Source organism: Arvicanthis niloticus, chromosome 7, assembly GCF_011762505.2.
Source record: "Arvicanthis niloticus isolate mArvNil1 chromosome 7, mArvNil1.pat.X, whole genome shotgun sequence".
NCBI classification, from domain to species: Eukaryota; Metazoa; Chordata; class Mammalia; order Rodentia; family Muridae; genus Arvicanthis; species Arvicanthis niloticus.
The window spans coordinates 12,652,615-12,675,474 of record NC_047664.1 but is presented as its reverse complement, the minus strand read 5'-3'; the positions used below and the strand labels follow the sequence as shown (position 1 = coordinate 12,675,474).

General features: G+C 42.3%; 1 protein-coding gene across 3 annotated transcripts; it reads left to right on the top strand.

The window, feature by feature from the left end:
• The first annotated feature begins 11,992 nt into the window (after window positions 1-11,992).
• On the top strand, window positions 11,993-22,655 carry Dusp12 (dual specificity phosphatase 12). Of its 3 annotated transcripts, none has more exons than XM_034508148.2 (6): window positions 12,066-12,462; window positions 15,089-15,202; window positions 15,774-15,892; window positions 16,244-16,340; window positions 16,618-16,804; window positions 22,028-22,655. In XM_034508148.2, exons 1-6 carry the CDS (start codon window positions 12,122-12,124, stop codon window positions 22,187-22,189), a joined length of 1,020 nt encoding a protein of 339 aa, XP_034364039.1. In that variant the 5' UTR covers window positions 12,066-12,121; the 3' UTR covers window positions 22,190-22,655. The 3 variants fall into 3 exon arrangements, with proteins under 3 accessions (XP_034364041.1, XP_034364039.1, XP_076794058.1); XM_076937943.1 differs by lacking the exon at window positions 12,066-12,462 and adding an exon at window positions 12,469-12,618 and having other exon boundaries at window positions 15,076-15,202; XM_034508150.2 differs by lacking the exon at window positions 16,618-16,804 and having other exon boundaries at window positions 11,993-12,462.
• The last annotated feature ends 205 nt before the right edge of the window (window positions 22,656-22,860 follow it).

The following is a 22,860-nucleotide window of genomic DNA, read 5'->3' as shown; positions in this document are numbered from 1 at the left end:
GTATATTACACACACATATATATATATTTAAATCTAAATTCTGCCTATAAGGAAAACGTGTGATATCTGTCTTTCAGCAGCTAGCTTCTTTTCTTAACACAATGGTCTTCATTTCTATTCACTTTCCTGAGAATGACATGATTCCATTTTTCCTGTAACTGAGTACAACTCCATTGAGTCCGTATCTTACCTTTGTTCACCCACCCACCTACTGGTGGGCTTCTAGGCTGGTTCTATGTATTGACTACTGTGAATATGCAATCCACTCAGGGGACAAAGAGGGATACATTTGGGGCCATGCTTGATATTCTCTTAGCAGTTTATGAAGAACGAAATAATATAAAAGGGTTTGGAACCAAGTAGAGGATGGACCCAGAGTTGATAGACTTCCTGGTTTTTATCATTTAAAATCCGCAGTGACTGGTAGTACAGGCATGGATAGTCTCGGTTTTCTTGCTTGGTTGTTTTTGTTTGTTTGTTTTTGATAAGGACACTGAAGTACACAAGGCTTATCTGGTTTAGCTTAAATCATTCAAGCAATAGATGACAGAGTCAAACTGAAGGACCTATGGCATCAGGAAAGAAGGACCATGGCCAGACCCCTGCATTCTGTTTGCCTGGGGAAAGACTAGGAGAGAGTGGCTGTGTAAACCACATTCAGCAAACCAAGACACGGAACAGAAAACATCTGTGGTGTCCCTTGTCCCGTTCATCTCATGCTGTTTACCAGTCTCTTCTGGAGCTAAAACAGGAAGTGAGAGCATGACCTAAGAATCACTAACATGTTTCTGTCTCAGTACTTCTCAGAAGGACAGCAACACCCTGTGCTAAGTTTGCAAATGTTGGGTAGTGGTGGACAGAGATGGAGGATTTGGTCAAACGTCCAAGTTGTTTCTGTACAATGGGGTCAACTCCAGTCAGTTGCCTCTTTTTCTTTTTCTTTTTTTGTTTTTTGTATTTTTGTTTTTCGAGGCAAGGTTTCTCTGTGTAGCCCTGGCTGTCCTGGAACTCACTCTGTAGACCAGGCTGGCCTCAAACTCAGAAATCCACCTGCCTCTGCCTCTCAAGTGCTGGGATTATGATGTTATGATAGCAAGAGATAAAGTTGAGACAGGATCTGGATTTCAAACAACTATTAGTGCACGTGTTAAGGCTCTTTTAATTGTCAAATTAAAATTAATTTTGTCATTTCTACAGTATTTATTGTAAGTTGCATTGACTGTGTAATTTCTAATTGTGTTAGTGTGTTGAAACCTGGCATGTCTGTTAAGGGGGTCTATCAACCAGCTTTTGTCTTACTGCCCTGAGTATTAGAAAACCTTGATTTTTTGAAAAAAGCTTGAAAGTGCTGGAAGAAATGAGTTAGGCTTTAAGCAGAAGCAAGAGGGTAGTGGGCTTGATTATTGCTGGTATAACACCTTTAATTACATTAATTGCTAGCGCTTTGACACAAAAAGTTAAGACAACTACTTTTGTTAACCATTTAGCAAAAAAAAAAAAAAATGTTACTAATGTATTGAGTATACAAAAGGATTTATAGCCAGGAAGTGGTGTCGCACGCCTTTAATCCCAGCATTTGGAAGGCAGATGCAGGTGGATTTCTGAGTTCAAGGCCAGCCTTGCTACAGAGTGAGTTCCAGGACAGCCAGGGCTACACAGAGAAACCCTGTCTCAACAAAACCAAACCAAACCAAAACAAAACAAACAACCCCCCCCCCCAAAAAAAAAAACCTAAAACAAAGCAAACAAACAAACAAAACCCAAGAAGATTTATACAGGTGTTTGGAACAACGGATTGATATTCTATATCCTATTCAAATTATCAGAAAGAGGTTCAGGGTTTAAGAGTTGGGAGCCATCTCGAGGGTCATGACAAATGCCACTGAAGTTGTGTTACTTCTAAAATTTACAATGATAGTCATTATAATTAGAAAAAAGTTTAAAGACACTTGCAGGGTATTTGGCATAATCCTAACACCTCTCTGGATGTTTTAACTTTGCATAGTGAGATTATGAATTTAAAGGATGCTGCTCTGCTGAACTTTGATGCTGCAGATAATGCTGATAAAAATATTCATGGCCTGAGCTCACTATTTCCATCTTGGTCAAACCTCAAGAATGGCATAAATAGCTTGATCAGGCTAGCCCTTTTTGTCCTGAGAATACTTTTATTCCTGCCCATCATGTTAGAGCTTGTCTCTAACAACATCAACATGTTGGCAGCCAAAGTACATGGCTTGAAACTGAAAATGGACCCCCAGACAGTTATTAATTTAACAGGCTGGCAAGCCAAGGATGGGTAAAATTCTGCACAGAGCCTTACCAATAAATAAAATATCGAATAAAAAAATAAAAAAAAAAAACTAACCCCAGCAGCCTTCTGCAGCCTGTTAGAGGAGTTCACACTTGAGTAACAGATCCAGCAAATGCTCAATGATTGTGAAGGAAAAAAAAAAAAAAAAGCTAAAAGAAGCTGGTGGCTCTAAACTATGTGAGAAGATGCGTAATAAAAAAAAAAAATCTGCTTTAAAAAAAGCCTCCTGCCTTTCTAAGAGCATTTGATCACACATTGGTAGACAGCAGGGCAGACAGCCCAAGATCCAGACTGAGGTTTTCACCAGCTTCAAACCACATCCTTCCGAGGCAATGCTAAGTCTGAGCCCACCAGTTCCTGGGCATCTGTCTTCTCACAGACACAGGCAAAGGACCAGAAGCATGGGACCGTCACCCATTTATGGTTCTCTTCAACATTCCTATTTGGGATCTTTAGAGTATGTTTCTTGTGTATCTTTATGGCTGTCCTAGGTCTTTCTTCTTCTTCTTTTTTTAAAATTCACTTTTACTTCTGTGTATGTGACTATGTGAGTGTAGGCTACATGTATGTAGATGCCTGCAGAAGTTAGAAGAGGGGGTCAGATGCCGTGGAGTTGGAGGATGGGCAGTTACTGGCCACCCAATGTGGATGCTGTAAATTGAACTCCAGTCCTCCAGAAGAGCAGTAAACACTGAGAACTCCTGAGCCATTTCTCCAGCCCCTGTCCTGGATCAGAAGTCCCACTAGGCAGACATGGCTCACACCTGGATTCCCAGCACTTGGGAAGTCTCAGGTAAGAGGATTACCACAAGTCTGAGGCCAGCAGAGGCTACATAGTGAGTTCTGAGGTTACAGAGGAAGCCATGTTGTCCAAAAAAAATCCACAAAGCGAACAAAAAGGAAAGAAAGAAAGAAAACAGAAAGAACAGAACAAAATAGCAGAACTTGACGTTTGCTGGTACCAAACTTGATACCAGGGCATCGGCAATTTGCCAAAATAGAAAGAGGAACTTTGATATGATGGAAAGGTGAAGGGACAAAAGAGGGGAAATTTCTCTGCTAATTGCTCAGCAGAGAGGTGCATTTACATTATGTTAATACTTACTGTTAAAGATAAAAATGAAGCTTTTTTTTTTCTTTTTAAAGAAACAACCAAAATGTGAGAGTGTTGGGTGATGAGCGTGCTCATGTGATTACCCACATTGGATAAAATGTTTTCAAGATATTCACGTCACCTCACACTGGATGACTTGATCGCTTAGCAAGATTGTTGTTTAGTGCTTATCACACAGCTGGGTGTACCGTTTCCATCCCTGTAACCTGAGCACTCGGGAGACTGAGGCAGCAGGGTCGTGACTTGGAGATCAGTTTGATCGCAGTTTGACACAGCCTGTTAGGTCCCAGACATCTGGTGCAAGACAAATGAAGGAAAGGAGGCAGAGGGGGAGGAAGGAAGAGAAAAACATCATCACAATCGCTGGCGTAACAATGATGCAATAAACAGATCAACAGTGGCTGTGTGTGTGTGTTTCTAAGAAGAGTGTCTTCCCTTCCCTTAGCTGGCAGTAAGAGATATCCCACCAACCCACCAAAAACAAAACAAAACAAAACACAAAACAAAACAACAAAAAAACAGCATTTCTTTCCTTGACCTCTGCAGGTTGTTAATTTTTTCTTTCTTTCTTTCTTTCTTTCTTTTTTTTTTTTGTTGTTGTTGTTTTGTTTTTGTTTGTTTTCTGAGATAGAGTTTCTCTGTGTAGCCTTGGCTGTCCTGGAACTCACTTCACAGACAAGGCTGGCCTTGAACTTAAGAGATCCACCTGCCTCTGCCTCCAGAATGAGTTAATAACTACGACACCACCACCTGACATTATCTAGCATTTTAATGAAAGAATATTGGACAAAAACAATTGTTAAAGTTGGGTAGAGGAGAAGCTGTGGTTCAGTCCTGCATCATTACACACACATGCCATCACCTAACAGGCTATGAACACCCATCACATATTGACACTTATCAGGATGTTATTTTCAAATACATCTTTAAATTACCTATCTATGGTATAGAATAAGATTGATTTATTTTTATATTTTTATTATTTAAAACAATTTTAACATTTAATTATTTTGGTCATATTCTTTCCCTGCCCTAAATCCTTCCAGGTCCTGTCCCTCTCTCTATCCATCCAACTTTACGTTATTTCTTTAAAAAGAAAACAGCAAAAACCCAATACAACAACAACCCCCCAGAAACCAGGAAAACAAAATTAACCCCTCCAAAAGGCAAAACAAAAGAACTCCAGTCTTTGGCTATTAAAAACATGCACAAAAAAATCTGGACTCCATTGTTTGTTGGCCCTGGAGTGGTTGATATATCCAGTGTCACTCCTTTGGAGAAAATGGATTTTTCCTTTTCAAGTAGTTCTGTTGTTAACCTTTGACTAGCAGGTAGGTTTTCATTCATTTAAAAATGTATAACAAAATTAAATGTAGTAAGATTAAAAAAAATAGGTATCAGATCCAAGTTGCATAAAGACAAATGGCTCCATCTAGTGGCTAAAAGTATGAATAGAGACACTATTAAAATCTGCTTCAAGAAGTCAATGCCAGGCTCCGTGGGTATCCTAAATATGTATCCTATCTCCATTTTTGAAGGACCTTATGTTAGGCCTCACAAGCAGTCCAAATATCCAGAAATGAACTCAAACTGGACATAGGAGGATTTTTGATGGCTAGATAAAAGCCAGCATTCCCCAGGAACTTATCAAACTGGTTCCCATCTGCCAAAGGGGTCATTTCTCTCACCTCTGTCAGAAGGGACACATGGCTCCATTGGCCTACACATGTGTTTGCATACCAAAGCCCATGCTGGTCTCTGGGACCTCTCAGTCCCTAACCACAAGTACTTGCTCTACATTTCAGAGTCCAGCAGATTCCTGCTCTCTTTGTACCCCTGTCCCAGCTATTCTCCTAATTGTCTCCCCCTCCCCCTTCATCCTCATCCCCCACCCCCCTAGTCTCTCATCTCCTGCTATTTTCTTTTATCTTCCAGTTGCCTCTGGATAGTTTCTCTTATGCACAACACAGCCCTCCCCATCACCACATGACAGGGCAGTCATGTCACCTGTGTCTTTGCTGCGTCCCCTCACATACACCTTAAGTTATTTAAGGAGTTGAGGAAGGAAAGCATGCTGTCAGCGGGGTGTGGCGCCACACTGACCATCCTACGACTTCCTGCTTTGCAGTAGTTTTACTGCTTCATCTCCCTCGCTTTCATGCTTGCTCCCTCTAATGTGAACTTTTAGTTGGAAATGGTTTTATTTTTCTTTTTTGATGAAGTTTTAATTGTTTGGTTTGGTTTTCCTGTCCACATATATATGAGGCCTGTTTCAGGGCCTCTCTGTGTTGTTCTTTTGGAATAGAGGTCTGTCATGACAGCACTGAATCTGCTACTTCTTACCCAGTTACAGATTGAGGACTCTAGCTTGCCTTTCCTGTGAATAAAGTATATTAAGATAGCTTGCTGGAGAACTGCCTCCTACTTCTTGACAGCATCCAATCAAAAACAAAGGCTGCTTCCTTAAGCTCTCTTCAAAGTCCCCAGGCCTGTGATAACCTCTTCTTCACATCTTTTACTGTGATGCTCTGACATTCTTCAGAGATCACAACTGGATAATTTTAGCTAGAAGATTCATTCATACAAATGCATGGAATTGATATCTTTAAAAGATACAGAACAATAAACAGTAAGAGTAGAATTTAGGTGTACCCCCTAATGTGTGTGTGGTGTGTGTGTGTTTTGGGGGATGAGGGTAGTAATTGTTATGTATCTGTAACCTACCAAAGATGACTACTCAGACACATTTTATATTCAACTGAAAGTCTTTATTCCAGCCAGCTGGTAGCACACCCAGACATTCAGGGACCTAAGTGTGGCCCTGGGGGGTTAGAACATTTAAAGCAATAAACCATGTCCTGGCATCTTGCTCAGCAGCTGCAGGGGGTGGGGTGGGGGCACTTCACAGAAGTAAGCAGCTTAACGCAAGCAGTTTTAACAGAATCTAACATAAGTGGTTAGCTGGAGGGGGCTTTGTATGAGGGAGTTCCACACAAACCAGTAGTTTTTACAAAGGCTAAGATAAGTTAGCTAGGACATTCTGACCTTTGGTTTCTAGAATAGAGTTGGGCAAATTTCTATCACCTTGATGGGGTTCTCCACCAAGGAGATCAGATCCTAGTTAAACTTAAATACAATATAATACAATCTAACAGTTTTTTTTTCTTCAGGTGGTCTGCTCACTCACCTGGTTGTGGGACTGTGAAAGGATAGCTTGGTTCCTGGTCGATCACAAGCCTCGAACTCTGGACCCTAATGGGACGGTAGGTGTGTTCAGCCTTGCTCCCAGACTCCAGGCTCCTGACAGAGGCCAAAGACTTCCATTGCTCTGTGCCTGAAGACCTTCATTGATCCAGGCCTTTCAGTCATGTAGGGCAATACCCCTACAGCCCCTCCCAAAGAGAGGTTTGTGTCACCTAGCACAGGTAGAAGGTGTGGCTACAGGCCGCAAAGCCTCAAGAGATCTTCATATTAATGAGATACCTAAAGGCCAGAGGGTGTAGCCAATTAAGCATTCTTCCCTAGACCCTCCTCCCTCTCTATTTAAGTCAGGCCTGCCCTGAGAAATGCGGGGGTACAATTTCATCCACTTTCCACCATGACAATAAACCTTTTAAAACCATGGACTTCCTTGTGTCTTTGGGGTCCCTGTCATGGGGAACCATGAAGAAGGCCTTTGACTACCAAACTTCTCTACGTTCTAGCCACGGAGCCCTGCCACCTCAAGCAAGCTAGCTGACCCAGCCAAGCGAGTGCTGTAACCAAGAGTCTCTCACCCCACCAGAGGGCAGCTGCCTGGAGTTTCTCCCTTGTCCCTCTCAGCAGTGGGCTGGTTCAACCCTTATGCCCTTGCATCTCAGTTTTTCCATGGCTCCCAGCGGCGTCTGGGAGCCCAAAGACAGAGACCACCAGTCTCCTGGTCAGCTGCTTTGGCCTGGAGACCCCCACTCAGGAGCTCTGCCCCCTCGGGACTTTAGACTGAGATCTCCCCACGCCCAGGTGGAGCCCCGGGCTTCTCAGCCCAGCGCCCACCTAGTACCACATAGAGAGAACTCAGTCAAATTCCCGCACTTCTGCTTCCCTGAGCTGTGGCAGACATTCGGGAACCACCACACTGTCCAATAGGACCCACTCCCGCACTCAAGCTGCAGTCTTGCACCTGGTTGTCTGCCAGCTAGGTGAGATTAGAAGATTGGGAGAAACTTTTCTTGTATTCCTTCTATTTCCTAACTAGCTATTCTGACTCATTAACATTAAAATATGAGAAATCTAGGAAACTTCCTTTTTTCTAGTGATACTATTTCTTTCCTTTTATTGAAAATGGATTTTTTTCCTCATATAATATATCCTAATCCTCCCACCTGGATCTACCCCTTTCTGTCTCTCTCTTTAGAAAACAAACAGACTTCTAAGAACTAATAATATAATAAAATATAATTAACATAAAACAAAAGCTAACACATTGGAATAGGACAAAACAAACAGAAAGAAAGATTCCAAGAAAAGGAACAAGAACAGATACAAATGCAAAGATTCACTCATTTGCACATTCAGGAGTCCTATAAAAACAACAAACTGGAAGCCATAATATATATGCAAAAAGCCTGTAGGGAAAAATATATAAATAAAATAATAAAAAACAAACAACTGGGCAATGGTGGGGAATGCCTTAATCCCAGCACTTGGGAGGCAGAGGTAGGTGGATCTCTGAGTTCTAGGCCAACCTGGTCTACAGAGTGAGTTCCAAGACATCCAGGGCTACACAGACAAGCCCTGTCTCAGAAAAATCAATCAATCAATCAAATCAATCAATCAACCAACCAACCAACCAACCAACCAATCAATCAGCAACAACACAAAAGAAAAACCCTGACATGATATTATGATGTAAGACCTAACTAACTCCATTGCGAGTTTTTTGAAGAAACTCATTTTGTGGGAGACCAGGGTCTAAACTCCAATTCCAGGAAGAAAATCACAGAGTCTTCCTGATGAAGCATCCTATGGCAACCCACCCCATCCCACCCCTTAACAATCGCCAGTCAGGCTACAATAGCAGGGTCAAGATACATAATAAGTCATCCTGCAGAGCATCCTGTTTGTCAAGTGGTTTTGTTCAAATGTTCAGTTTCTGCAGAGTACTCCAGAAATGCAGTTTTTAAAATATTAACTTGTTGACCCATATTTAAAATTCCCAAGCTTGCTGTAACTATAATAAATACCCTCCACCCCTAGACTCAGGGCTCTCACTCTGACCCACTGCAATGGGGACGGTGAGAGACCTTGCTCAAGAGCTGATAATAAAGACCACCATGAGTTGACATTAGAATTGGCTCCTTGGTATTCTTTGGGGTACCTGCAACTTGGGCATAACAATGAGACAAGAAACCTCCAGAGAGGCCAATGAGTTCCTTTCTCTCAGGCATTCCCTGCTGGGCATGCATCCTACCCTTAAGAGTAGTTTGTTTCTCAGTGAGACTCCCTTGTAGAAAACTAAAATTTCATTTGCAAATGGTTATTGTGTAGACTGATGACAAGCTAAACAGGAGAGAAAACAGCCAGAGGTATCTGGAAGAATCCAGGGAAGATAAAGAAAGAAGTAGAGTGAACATGGGCAACAGATTGGACTTGGCCATGAGAAAAGCAGGAGTAGAACAGATGGGTGTTGGGGTGGGGTTGAAGAGATGGAGCAGGGACATGACAGGATGACACAGAGGAGAGCAAAGAGAGGAGGAGTAAGAGGAGAGAAGGGGGAGGGAGGGAGGGAGAGAGAGAAAGAGAGAGAGAGAGACAGAGAGAGAGAGAAAGAGAGAGAGAGAGACAGAGAGAGAGAGAAAGAGAGAGAAAGAGAGAGAAAGAGAGAGAAAGAGAGAGAAAGAGAGAGAGAGAGAGATCCCCTGTGTTTTTTATGTCCTTTCTGCCTCTTCTACAGGGTCCCAGAGCTCTGGGGGGAGAGATTTGATGAAGACATTTTACTTAGGGTGGAGTGTTTCAAGGTCTCTCACTCTCTACATAATATCTGGCTGTGGGTCTCTGTATTTGTTCCTATCTGCAGCAGGAGGAAGATTCTCTGAAGATGGCTGAGCAAGGCACTGATCTATGTGAGTATAGCAGAATGTCATTATGATTCATTCTCTCTCTCTCTCTCTCTCTCTCTCTCTCTCTCTCTCTCTCTCTCTCTCATCCCTGGACTATTATTGTTTTAGTCTTTAGTTGTAAAGAGACAAGACACCATGACCAAGGCAACTTGTATAAAGGCAAACATTTAATTGGGGCTGGCTTACAGTTTCAGAGGTTCAGTCCATTATCATTATGGCAGGAAGCATAGCATGGCAGCTTCCAGGCAGACATGGTGCTGGAGGAGCCAAGAGTTCTACATCTTGATCTAAAGTTAGCAGCACCCATTCCCTGCAGGCAGCCAGGAGGAGGGTCTCTTCTGCACTGGGCAGAGCTTGAACACTAGGAGCTCTCAAAGACCACCTACATAGTGACACACTTCCCTCAACAAGGCCACACCTATCCCAACAAGGCTACACCTCCTAATAGTGCCACTTCCCATGAACTAAGCATATTCCAATCACTACAGCTATCTAATCTCATGGTTCTTGGTCACCCAAGCAGAATTCAGTATGGGTTCTATCTTGTGTAGTGGGGTTTAAGTCAAATCAGATATTGGTTGGTTACTGCTGTAAGTTTGTCCCCCATTGCACTAGGACATCTTGCAGGCAGAACACCATTGTAGATCAGATGGTTTGTGGGTGGGTTGATGTTTAAATTTCTCCTTTGGTAGCATGCAGATTACCTTCCTGTATCAAAGACACTAGTATAGATGGGTGCAGGCTCTGTGAAGAAACCAACTCGACTTCTTCCTGTTTAATGAGTTATGTAGATTGTAAGACACCCCCCTCCCCAAGGGAGAACCTTTCTCAAGCCTCAGAAATTCAAAGCCACCCCAATAACTCACAAGACACCATTCTTGATGCAACAGCAAGAGGTATATTTCGGGGTCAGTCGACTGAGGCCGAGACTCGTGACCCACACAGGGGCAGAGGAGTGTTGACCCAGTCGGCTGGGAGTGGAGGGCTTATATAGGGCAGAACTACAAACCAAGGGGGGTGAGGGGGTTACCAAAGAAACATAACATAAAAACAGTAGAAAGTCTTAAAAGGTCCCAACCAAAATTTAGTCAGGGTCATGCGGAAGACATCTTATACACTTATGTTTTGTAAGGATGTAACCTTGCCCAACCATTTATCTTGCAGTCAGCCAGTTCCTGGGCCACTCAGATGACTTGCATCTTTCTTTGTGGTCAGGAATGTGTCTTCTGGCTTTGGGCCTTCCCCACCCACAGGTGGGTTCTCTTCCCTGAGGTCTGAGTAATGTTAATCCAGCAAGTGTCCTCTGACTCAGGGATAATGTACTCCTCCTGGAATGTATCCTGGGGCAGTGAAGGCCTGAAATCTTCGATTCAGTTCCGCTTTCTTGGGACTAGTGAACCTGCATTCTTTTGCTCAGGTCTAGGGGTCATAAAAACTTTCTATATTTTTCATAAGTTTTTTATATATTTCAAGATGTTGTCTTCAGCAATGAAGCCTTGCCATCAGTTGGTGGAGAGCAACCTATAGTCTTGACAACAGCCTGAATTGTTTGGGGGTTCCCACGAGACGCCATTGATCAACAATTCAACTAGATGTAATTCAATCCTGGCACTGGAAGCTTCATTTGGTGACAAGAGATGCCCATTTGGGGATGCCCATTTGGGGATGCCCCCATTATTTGGACATCTCACTTAGATTGCCTTCATATGCGGTATATATTTTAGGAAGCTCTACCATATTAGGTTTCCATGCCACCACCCAAATGGCCCTTAATTTTATCTGTCTCCCTGCTTTCCTTTTCCCTTCCCCATTAGTTCCTTCTGTTCTAGCCAACCTTTAATCCTGCATAACTACCTATTATTCTATTTCCCTTTCCTAGGGAGATCCATCAGGCCCTCACTAGTTCCTTACTCTATACTTAAACTCTGTGGTTCTATGGATTGCAGCTTGGTTATCATTGATTTAGCAGCTACTATCCATATATAAGCTTATACATACCAGACTTGTCTTTCAGGGTCTGGGTTACCTCACTCAGAATGATTGCTTTTCTAGTTCTATCTATTCACCTGTGCATTTCGTTTTTTAAATGGCTGAGTGACAGCTTATTGTGTAAATGTGCCATATTTTCTTTATCTAGTCTTCTGATAAGGCACGTCTGGGTTGTGTCCAATTTCTAGCTATTATGAAGCATCAACGGACATGGTTGGTCAAGTGTCTCTGTGGTAGGATGAAGTGTTCTTTGCGTATATATGCCCAAGAGTGGTTTTGCTGGATCTTTAGGTAGATAGATTCCAATCTTCCTGAAGAACCTCCAAAATGATTTCCGTAGTGACAAATTTGCGGTCCCACTAGCAATGGATGAATGGAGACTTTATTTTCTGCCTTGGACTTTGGAGGGTTGGGTGGAAAGGCTGCTCTAAATGGAACACAGCACACAGCCCCAGCAATCACCTTCCCCAGAATCAGTCATTTTCCCTATTGCCATGGTCCTCCCATGGCGCTGCTGAGCGGCTGGAGTTAGTTCGGTACAGGAGACAGTCACTCTAGCCGGTGACTTGGTGGTGGGCAGCAGCTGCCTGGCTTCTTGGCGCCGCCATGTTGGAAGTGCAGGGCTCTAACCATGGCTGCGAGCGCCAGGCTCCGACTCCCAGTCCCGCCAGCTCGGCAGGGCACGCGGTGGAAGTGCGGCCAGGGCTGTATCTGGGTGGCGCAGCGGCAGTGGCGGAACCTGACCTCCTGAGAGAGGCGGGCATCACCGCTGTGCTGACGGTGGACTCGGAACCGGCTTTCCCGCCTGGGGTCGGGTTCGAAGGTCTCCGGAGCCTCTTCGTGCCGGCGCTGGACAAATCCGAGACCGACCTGCTCAGTCACCTGGATCGGTGTGTGGCCTTCATCGGCCAGGCTCTCTCCGAAGGCCGTGCGGTGTTGGTGCATTGGTGAGTGCCAGATGCCGGGGGCGGTGCCTTGCATTGGGTCTCGCCTGTCTGCAGAGGCGCCCAGAAGTGGTGGGACATGCTGGCATAGCCAAGACCGCGCTTTTCATCCTCCCCTGGGGTGTGTGACTCAAAGGAGGGTTCGGAAACCCGCCTTTGGTTAGTGTTTTGTTTGATTTCATCTTGCAGCAACTGTCTAGTCTGTGCATCCGCCCGTCCGCCCGTCTGTCTGTCCATCGGTCTATCTGCCTGTCTATGTATAATAACTTTTGGAGTTGGGGTTCATCAGATAAAGTTTAGCATCTTTGTAAGAGAAGTCAGACACTCGTACTGGTGAATGTGGTACAGGTCAGATGTATTGGGGTGAAAATACGTGATGCTTTTCTTCCTTGTCCTAAAGGCCACTGTGGTTAACAAGAGAAAAACATGGGGCTTTTAGTTTTTTGTTTGTTTTAGTTTTTTGTTTTGAGACAGGGTCTCACTGTGCAGATCTGGTAGGGCTGAAGAGCAGCGGGGTTGGCTTCAAAAGCTTCTACGTCCAGAATGCTACACACCTTTAGTGCGCCACCACACTCGAGAATTTTTAATCAAAGATTTATGTGACGCACAAGTTGAGAGAAACATGCACGGACCAAAGGAAAAACCGTTCACGTTCTTGGAATAATTAAGATTGGACAGTCGTATAGAAAAGTGACTGGACAAGAGGAGTGTGACATAATACTAAGGGAGTGAGCCAGGAAGTTCAGCCTGACCTGTACTGATCGTCTTCCTGTGGTGTATAGGGGAAACCCTTTCTGGAATTATGGTCTTCATAGATATCAGACTAAATAGATCAGAGAATTAATTTGTCCTGCCAGCCTGTTAGGCAAACATTCTGCTACTGTGGCAGCATAGAATGCCTTTGTGGCAGGGTCTTAGAAAGGTGGAGGAAAGTTAGAGTGATATTTCTCTCCATATTTTTGTTTTCTTTTTGAGATGGAAGTTTTTGCTGTGTAGTCCAGGCAGTCCTTGAACTCGGGATCCTCCTGCATCTGCCTCCTAGTGCTGGTATTATATGCACATGCTCCTTTCTTGCTACATTGGCTTTAATTCTGTTTTTTGTGCTTAGGGTTGAAGAAGAGTGCTTCTAGCCTCTCTGTCTTGCCCTAGGGTGAGTGGGGAGAAAGAGAGGCAAAAGCCATGATCTGGAGAGACTCCAGTGTGAAGAGCAAAGGGCCTTGGACCTTGGAATTGTTCTGTAGCCATTACAATTTTTTTTTTTTTTAAATGTAAACAGAGCGGTCACAAAGTGTGATTAGCTACTACTAAGCCCAACCTGTTAGGCTCTGATTTCTTTCTCCCAGAAATCAAGTCAGCTCCCAGCCCCCTCTGTGACAGGAAGCTGACAGATGTCAGTTGTGACCTTACTCTCTTACAGGCCTCTTTCCCACTAGCACCTGTGAGTAGCACCACCCCTACTTCCCCCAGCCTCCAGATAACCTTGAATTATAACTTTACTTTCATATAGTGTATTCTGCTTTATGACTTTTGGCTTGAAGACCAGTCCAGATAGGTCACATATTATGGAAATTGCCTCCCTCCATGAAAACCAGTAAGAGTAAGAAATTTCATTTATCCCCTGGAACTGAAAGTCTCTTTTTCTTTGGGAAATATATATATATATATATATATATATATATATATATATATATAATATATATATTTATATAGATTAATTAATTATTAAATATATTCACATATGTTATATCATATATTTATATAAATGCTTATATAACATATCTATATATTATATACTTATATATTAAGTATATTATATGTTATAATTATAAATACATTAGTATAATTATTATGATTATGATATATAATATATAATATATAACTATATATGTATATATACACATATATATATATACATATATGTATATATATATGTATATACACACACACACACACACAATGTGGAATGATGTGGCAGAATGATGCTCCCTTCAAAGCTGGCATCATGCTGCCTCTGGTATGGTGGGATTTCTCCTAAGCTCTCTCATCAGTGCTGGATGATACCTGGGGGTAGTCTCGGGAATTTCTCTCCTAACAAAGCTCACCTGAAGGGCAATTTTGTGTTGTTATTTTCTACAAACCTACAGTAAGTTAAAACAACCTGATTCATAATTATATACCCCTTTTCATTAGGAAAAGGGGGCGGTGGGGATGTCATCAGATTTGAGAGGAATAGTAAATTAATTTTCAGTGGACATGGAGAGACATGCGAGATCATTTGAGTCTGCGGAACAGACAGTGAGTCGCAAGTGATTCTTTTTGGAATACTGAGTTGGGTCAACAAAGAGGACAGTTGAGTGTGACAGTCTGCTGTGGTGTGGTAACACCTGGCTGGGCTTTGTCTTTTATTTATTGATTAACTAATTGATTGCTTGATTGAGACAGGGTTTCTCTGTGTAGCCCTGGCCATCCTGGACTCAACTGTATAGACCAAGCTGGCCTCGAACTCACAGACATCTTCCAGCCTCTGCCTCCTGAGTGCTGGGATTAAAGGTGTGCACCACTATGCCCAGCTTGGCTTGCTTTTTAATTGCTGCTATTTGCCATTTTATTTTGAAGGTCTCTTTTTCAGTCATGCAGGAGTCAGCCGCAGTGTTGCTGTAGTGACGGCTTTTATAATGAAGACGGACCAGCTTACCTTTGAAAAAGCCTATGAAAACCTCCAGACTGTCAAGCCAGAGGCTAGGTGAGTCCTTTGGAGTCCCAGTAATGATTTCTTTTCTCTTTCTTTAAAGTGTGTGTTTGTAGCAGTGGTGGCACACGCCTTTAATCCCCAGCACTTGGGAGGCAGAGGCAGGTGGATTTCTGAGTTTGAGGCCAGCCTGGTCTACAGAGTGAGTTCCAGGACAGCCAGGGCTACACAGAGAAACTCTGTCTCGAAAAACCAAAAGTGTGTGTTTGTGTGTATGGTGTGTGTATGTATGGTGTTGTGTGAGTGTGTATGTATTATTATGTGTGTATGGTGTATATATGGTGTGTGTGTATTTTGTGTGTATATGGTGTGTTTCTATGTGTATGTATGTATAGTGTGTGTATATATGTATGGTATGTTTGTGCATAGAATGTGCGTAAGGTGTGTCTGTGTGTGTGCATGGTTGTGTATGTGTGTGGTGTATGCATGTGTGTGGTCAGTGCACTTCTCTGCACCATAGGCCAGAGGTGAATGTATGGTCTTCCTTTTTGGCTGTAAGCACTTCTCCTTTCTTCCCGTCTCCTTACTGAAAGAATCCAAACTTCATACTTGCTTATCATTGCAGGATGAATGAGGGGTTTGAGTGGCAACTGAAGCTGTATGAGGCCATGGGAAACGAAGTCGATACCTCCAGTGCTATTTATAAGCAGTTTCGTTTACAAAAGGTGACTGAGAAGTACCCAGGTGAGGAAGCACTGGGTACTGGTATGACTGGACTCTTCTGAGGGCTCATTTTCTTGGACACTAAATGCATTCTGCCATTTTCTTGGATACCAAATGCATTCTGTCACTTTCCAAGAATTCCTAGGAGGCAGAGACTATTGGTTCCTTTTGTTTAGCAGAAAGGATTGAAATCAGGCACCCCATTTAGAGTGAAGGCTTGCTCACTCTGCTTTCCTACCTCATTTCTCAACATGGAGATTCTTGCTTTTAGTTTCTGAGTTTAGCATGTATCGCCTCAGTTTGGCATTGGGAGTTTATCTGAAAATCTAGAAGGTTAATCCTGACAGTGGATGAATTTAAATTATCTTGTAGAACTTCAGAATTTACCTCAAGAACTCTTTGCTGTTGACCCAACTACCATTTCACAAGGATTAAAAGATGACGTTCTCTACAAATGTAGAAAGTGCAGGTAAAATATTTTGTGTCCTCTGGAAATTTTATCATCTTGGTAATTGGAAAAAGCATTTCCAGCTTCATTCTTTCTGTAAGAAGAATCTGTTTAATTGAATATTATGGAAGTTTTAAGTCCAAACCTGCTTCAGAGAGAATGTAATTTAGTAATTGGATTGTAGGGGCTACTGAAGTTTTGAGTAGCATACTCAATGTTACATTATTTTGACCTGTAAGAAGTTTTGTATATTTCATCTTTGCTTTCATTAATGCTTTTGTCTTTGGTGGTTTCACAGGCGATCTTTATTTAGACATTCTAGTATTTTGGATCATAGAGAAGGAAGTGGGCCAATAGCCTTTGCTCACAAGAGAGCAGCATCATCTTCTGTACTTACCACAGGGAGTCAGGCTCAGTGTACGTCTCACTTCATTGAACCTGTGCAATGGATGGAACCTACTTTGTTGGGAGTTATGGATGGGCAGGTGAGAGCACTGTTTGCTTTCTACAGTTTCATTGTATCATCTAAATTCTGTTCCTTTTTACACTTTAAATTCTACGTTAGAGCCGGGGTTGTGGTTCAGTTGGCAGAGTACTTGCCCTGTGTTGTGCATGAGGTCCTGGATTCCATCTCCAGCATGGCATAAGCCAGGCATCCCCAGCACTTGGGAGGTTGAGGCAGAAGGACCAGTCATTAAGGTCACCTCAGGCACGCAGTGAGTTTGAGACAATCCTGACATTCATGAGACACTATCTCAAGATAACACAACAAACACATTTTTATTTACTTTTAATGTTTGTATCACATTTTCTTTATTTTGTATATGGTGTGTGTACCTGTGGGGGGTTTTGGGTGCCACACACTCACTCACGAGGAAATCAGAGGAACCTGTGGAAGCTGATTTTCACCTTTCACCGTTGAGTCTCCGGATCAAGCTCAGGTCGTCAGGCTTGGCCAAAGGGCCTTGGCCTCTTGTGCCATCTTACTGTCTGGACAAAAACGAAAACAAACAAACACCATGTTTAACATTTCCTTCCTGAAGATTCTGAGGATGATACTTTTATAGTATATGGATAAGGTTATCAAAAATAAATGATTTCTTTTTAAATTAAACTCAAGGTCTTATCCATGTAAGCATGCACTCTACAATGAGACGCTGTCCCCAGTATTCAAGTATAATGTCTTTAAAAATAAGCTGACTCAAATTCATTAGCCACATTTGATGGAGAACCACTCATCCAAGTGAGTTATTGTAAAACTGTTGTTATTTATGTTTTCAAATGTAAGACTAGCATTTTAAGAATAATTAGATATATCACAAAACTAAATAGGGGGGATAAATCAAGGTAAAATTAGGTTTAAAATTTATTTTTCTCATTTAGGTTCATGACACACATTGTCTATCTTTCTGATCTTTGAATTTAATACATTTACTATGGGATGCTTTTCATTCTCTATTAAAGAATGGAGCTGCCGGGCAGTGGTGGCGCACGCCTTTAATCCCAGAACTTGGGAGGCAGAGGCAGGTGGATTTCTGAGTTCAAGGCCAGCCTGGTCTACAGAGTGAGTTCCAGGACAGCCAGGGCTACACAGAGAAAGCCTGTCTCGAAAAACAAAAAAAAACAAACAAAAAAAAAAAAAAACAAAAAAAGAAAAAAAGAATGGTACTCAGAAGCATATTCTGAAACCCTCACAATTTGCCTTTCTGCATACTTGATATTAATCTGAGGTATTCTATAACATTTTTTTTAAATGTTGGAGATTTAATCCAGGGCAGTTACATGCCCTATACATTCCCCTGGAGCTACAACTCAAGGCTGTATAATAACAATCTTAATGAATTCGAAAGGTTGGATGGCTGTATAAAAGTTTGCACAACAGATTCTTTATAAAGCCTTTCATATATTATCTCATTTGAGAATATACCCTCCCATGATTTAGAATCTTTTATAAAAATGGCTCTACTCTGTTATCTGTGAGCACTTGTTTTACAGGCTAAATTAAGGTCTATCAATATATTTGCAATCTTCCCATGAGGGGACTTAATTTATATTAGTTAGTATTTTGTCTGGAGAGTGGTATCGACATGTTCAGATTGAACTGCTTTTTTTTTTTTTTAGTTTTTTTCCAGACAGGGTTTCTCTGTGTAGCCCTGGCTGTCCTGGAACTCACTCTGTAGACCAGGCTGGCCTGGAACTCAAAAATCCGCCTGCCTCTGCCTCCCAAGTGCTGGGATTAAAGGCGTGCACCACCACTGCGCGGCCAGATTGAACTGCTTTAAGCCAGCTTTAATTATATATGATTCAGCCATTTTATAATGTTTGGTAGTTGTTTTAGTTGCAGAGGTTGGGTTTTTTTTTTTTGTTTGTTGTGTTTGTAATCATCAGACTCAATATAGTCGTCGGGAGTCACTCTGAGTTTTTGCTGGTGTTTGTTTCAATTTGGTTTTGCTAGGTTGGGCTTGAATTCATCCTTTGTCCTCAGCCTTCTGAGTGGTGGCATTACAGATATGCATTCCCAAGCCTGGCCCCTGTTCAGTGTTGATTTTTGAGACAGGATCTCATGCAGCCCAGGCTGGCCTGTACTCCTGGTCCTCGCGCATCTACCTTGCAGGTGCTAGAATTACAAGAATGCACAGCTACGCCTACACAGCTGCGCCTGGCTCTCTCTTCCACAGCTGCGCCTGGCTCTCTCTTCCACAGCTGCGCCTGGCTCTCTCTTCCACAGCTACGCCTGGCTCTCTCTTCCACAGCTACGCCTGGCTCTCTCTTCCACAGCTGCGCCTGGCTCTCTCTTCCACAGCTACGCCTGGCTCTCTCTTCCACAGCTACGCCTGGCTCTCTCTTCCACAGCTACGCCTGGCTCTCTCTTCCCATCCCTCGGATTACGATTTGTCATAGAGCTTTCAGTCTCAGAGAAATCCAGTTTTGGCTTTTGTGCTTTTGGCTTGCTGCTTTAATTTAGCCTGTACTATGCACACAGACACAGAGTAAAGCCATTTTTGTAATAGATTCTAAATCATGGGTGGGTGTAGTGAACGGTACATATCTTTTATCCAGCATTCAGGAGGCAGAGTCAGATGGATTTCTGTGAGTTTAAGGTGAGTCTTGTCTACATAGAGAGTTCCAGGCTAGCCAGGGCTACATAGTGAGATATTTCAATCAACCAGCCAACCAACCAATCAATCAATCGATCAATCAATCAATGTCTGTCACATTTGTGTTTGTTTCTTTGTACACATATTTGTGATTTCCATAGAAGAGCTACTTAGAAATGAACTCGTGGCTCAACAACTCCATTAAGGCTAACACTCACAAAGGCTAACACACTCACTCACTAAGGCTAACACTCACAAAGGCTAATACTCACTCACTAAGGCTAACACTCACAAAGGCTAACACTCACAAAGGCTAGCACTCACAAAGCCCATGCAGGATTTCTTCTCACTAAGAGAGTGTGCACACACATTTCTTTGTCTCTTTCATAACATTAGATACTATAAAATGTTTGTGGAGTAAATGCAATGTTAATTCTAAAGTGCCCCCGACTTTTCATGTTTACCATTGAAGATTAGTATATTTACCAGCTGATAGGTTTCTGTTGTTGTGAAAAAACACCGTGGCCAAAAACAATCTGGAGGAAAGGGTTTAGTTCATGCTATAGCTCACAGTCCATCTTCTAGGAAGCCAAAGTAGGAACCTGGAGGCAGGAACTGAAGCAGAGGCCATGGACAAACTCTGCTTTCTTACTAGTGTGGGTTCCATGGCTTACTCTGCCTGCTTTCTTATATAAACCAGGCCCATCTAATCCAGGGGTGGCACCATCCATAGTGGGCTAGCCCCCGCTCAAAAGCAGTCATTAATCAAGAGAATGCCCTGTGTAACCTTTGGGTTTTTCCAAGTCTGCCCCAGCTTCTGAAAAATAACACGAAGACTTACTTATGTATTTATGCCTTAGCCTTAAGTTAGGCTTGTTTCTTGATTAGTTTGCAGCTTTTTTTTTTTTTTTTTTTTTTTTTTTTTGGTTTTTGGTTTTTCAAGACAGGGTTTCTCTGTATAGCTCTGGCTGTCCTGGAACTCAACTCACTCTGTAGACCAGGCTGGCCTCGAACTCAGAAATCTGCCTGCCTCTGCCTCCCAGGCGCTGGGATTAAAGGCGCGTGCCACCACCTCCTGGCTGATTAGTTTGCAACTTCTATCAACTCATTTATATCACTCTATGTCTGCCATGTGGCTAGTTACCTCTCAGTTTCATTAAGTCCAGCTTCCTCCAAGTCTAGGTGTGAACCTCTTTGCACCTGACTCTTTCTCAGAGCTTCCACCTTCTACTTCCTGCCTTTTTATCTTACCGAATCAGAGGGTGCCTTAGGCAGGCAAGGAAGGACAAACACATCTTCACACAGTGCATGTAAACATTATCCCTACATTGCCCCCACAGGCCAGTCTGATGGAGACAATTCCCCAGTCAAGATTTCTTCTTCCTAGGTGACTAGTTTGTGTCAGGGTGACAAAACTGTCTCATCAGCCATTTATAGTTTGTTTTGGGTTTTGTTGTTTTTTGTTTTTTGTTTTTTGTTTTTGTCTATAAAGTGCTTTATAGCTTTGTTTTTTTCTTGATATATAGGAGCTCTTTGAATATTATAGATTAGCTTCATCAAAGTTTTTTTTCTCATCTCAAACAGTATATTTTGTCACATTAAAGTTTAAGAAAGTAGCCGGGCGATAGTGGCACACGCCTTTAATCCCAGCGCTTGGGAGGCAGAGGCGGGTGGATTTCTGAGTTCGAGGCCAGCCTGGTCTACAGAGTGAGTTCCAGGACAGCCAGGGCTACACAGAGAAACCCTGTCTCAAAAGACGAAAAAAAAAAAATTAAGAAACTAGAAAAACGTGGGGTTGGGGGGAAAGAGAGAGAGAGAGAAAGAGAGAGAGAGAACGCAAGCGCTATGTAGCTCAGGCTGGCTTTGTATGTGCTATGTAGCTGAGGTTAGCCTCAAACTCTGTATGGTCCAACTATCTAGGATTATAGACATCTGTCATGCCTGGTTGTGGTTTTTTCCATTTGTGTTTCTGAGTTTTATGTATAGACTTAAACAAAATGTATTTATTTACTTATTTATTAATTATTTATTTGAGAAGGGAGCACGTGTGCCCTGGTGCATGTGTGGAGGTCAGGACAGTTTTCTTTCTACCTTTGCATGAGTTCCAGGAATCAAATTCAGGTCATGAGGTTTGCTTGGCAAATGCCTTTACACACTGATCCGTCTTGCTGGCTCTATGTCCAGACATTTGTAGTTCAATATTTAAAATAAAAAGCCCTACTCAGACCACATATACAAAACATAAATAGTAATACATAAATAGTAAATTTATGTATTTAATTTATTTATTTAGTAATACATAAATAGTAAAACATAAATAGTAATGGTAACATTAGAGAAAGTGCGGTTGACTTGGTGTGCACTTTGGATTTCTCTCGTACTGGAACATCAGTGTATCTGACCTATGTGCTGCTGACAGCAGGTGGCCGTAGAAGAGGAGACTCTGAGTGTGCATTTCCACCCTGATTCAAAACATTCTTAGTTGCTTTGAGCTTTACAAATTCCTTGATAACAGGAACCACGCCTTAGCTACTTTATAATCTGTACTGTCAAACATAGTTGCTGAATATGTATAAAAATGGACAGAGTAACACATTTCCTTTTTTTCAGCTTCTTTGCCCAAAATGCAGTGCCAAGTTGGGTTCCTTTAACTGGTATGGTGAACAGTGCTCGTGCGGGCGATGGATAACCCCTGCTTTCCAAATACACAAGAACAGAGTGGATGAAATGAAAGTGTTGCCGGCACTGGGATCACAAACAAAGAAACTGTGAATTGAGGACCCAGCTTGGGATAGATCCTGTGAAAGGCACTCCTTTATTGTTCTTTCATGATGGATGTCAAATTTCATTTGGAATGTCCGAAGATAATTACTGACTGTAACAGCTGTGGGCTGGTAGCTTATTATTGTGACATAGATACAGTACTTTGCTTGGCAGGTGTTTAGTCATGTAAAGTGGATTTGATATTAAAATCTTTTATAATGCAGATCCCATGTTACATGTTTTAAAGCTTTTGTGCTGTTTGATCTAGCCCATGCTTTATGCATGCTAGGCAAGCGTTCTACCTCTGAGCTACATCTGGAGCTTCGTACGTTTTTAAAAGTTATGCTTTGTTGTATGTTGGTTATGTGATCCTAAAGCCTAGATGGCTAAAACTGTATGTAAAAACTGTCAGTATCCGGGATACTTTTTGGTTTTCAGAAATATAAAGCAAAATTGGTTGTATTTTGAAAGGTTATTTCTGTGTCTCATTTAAGGGACATTAGTAAAGCTACATATCCTCCTAGAGAGAGGTGAATCAATCTATTTAACCTGCACAGGGCACCAATGACAGATCAGAGATGGTTCCACTGAAGTCCCGCCTGGAGAATTGATGAGTTTAGCAGGTCACCTATCAGGAGCATGGCCAACTCAAAGCAGTTGCATTACCAGAAAGGCAGCAT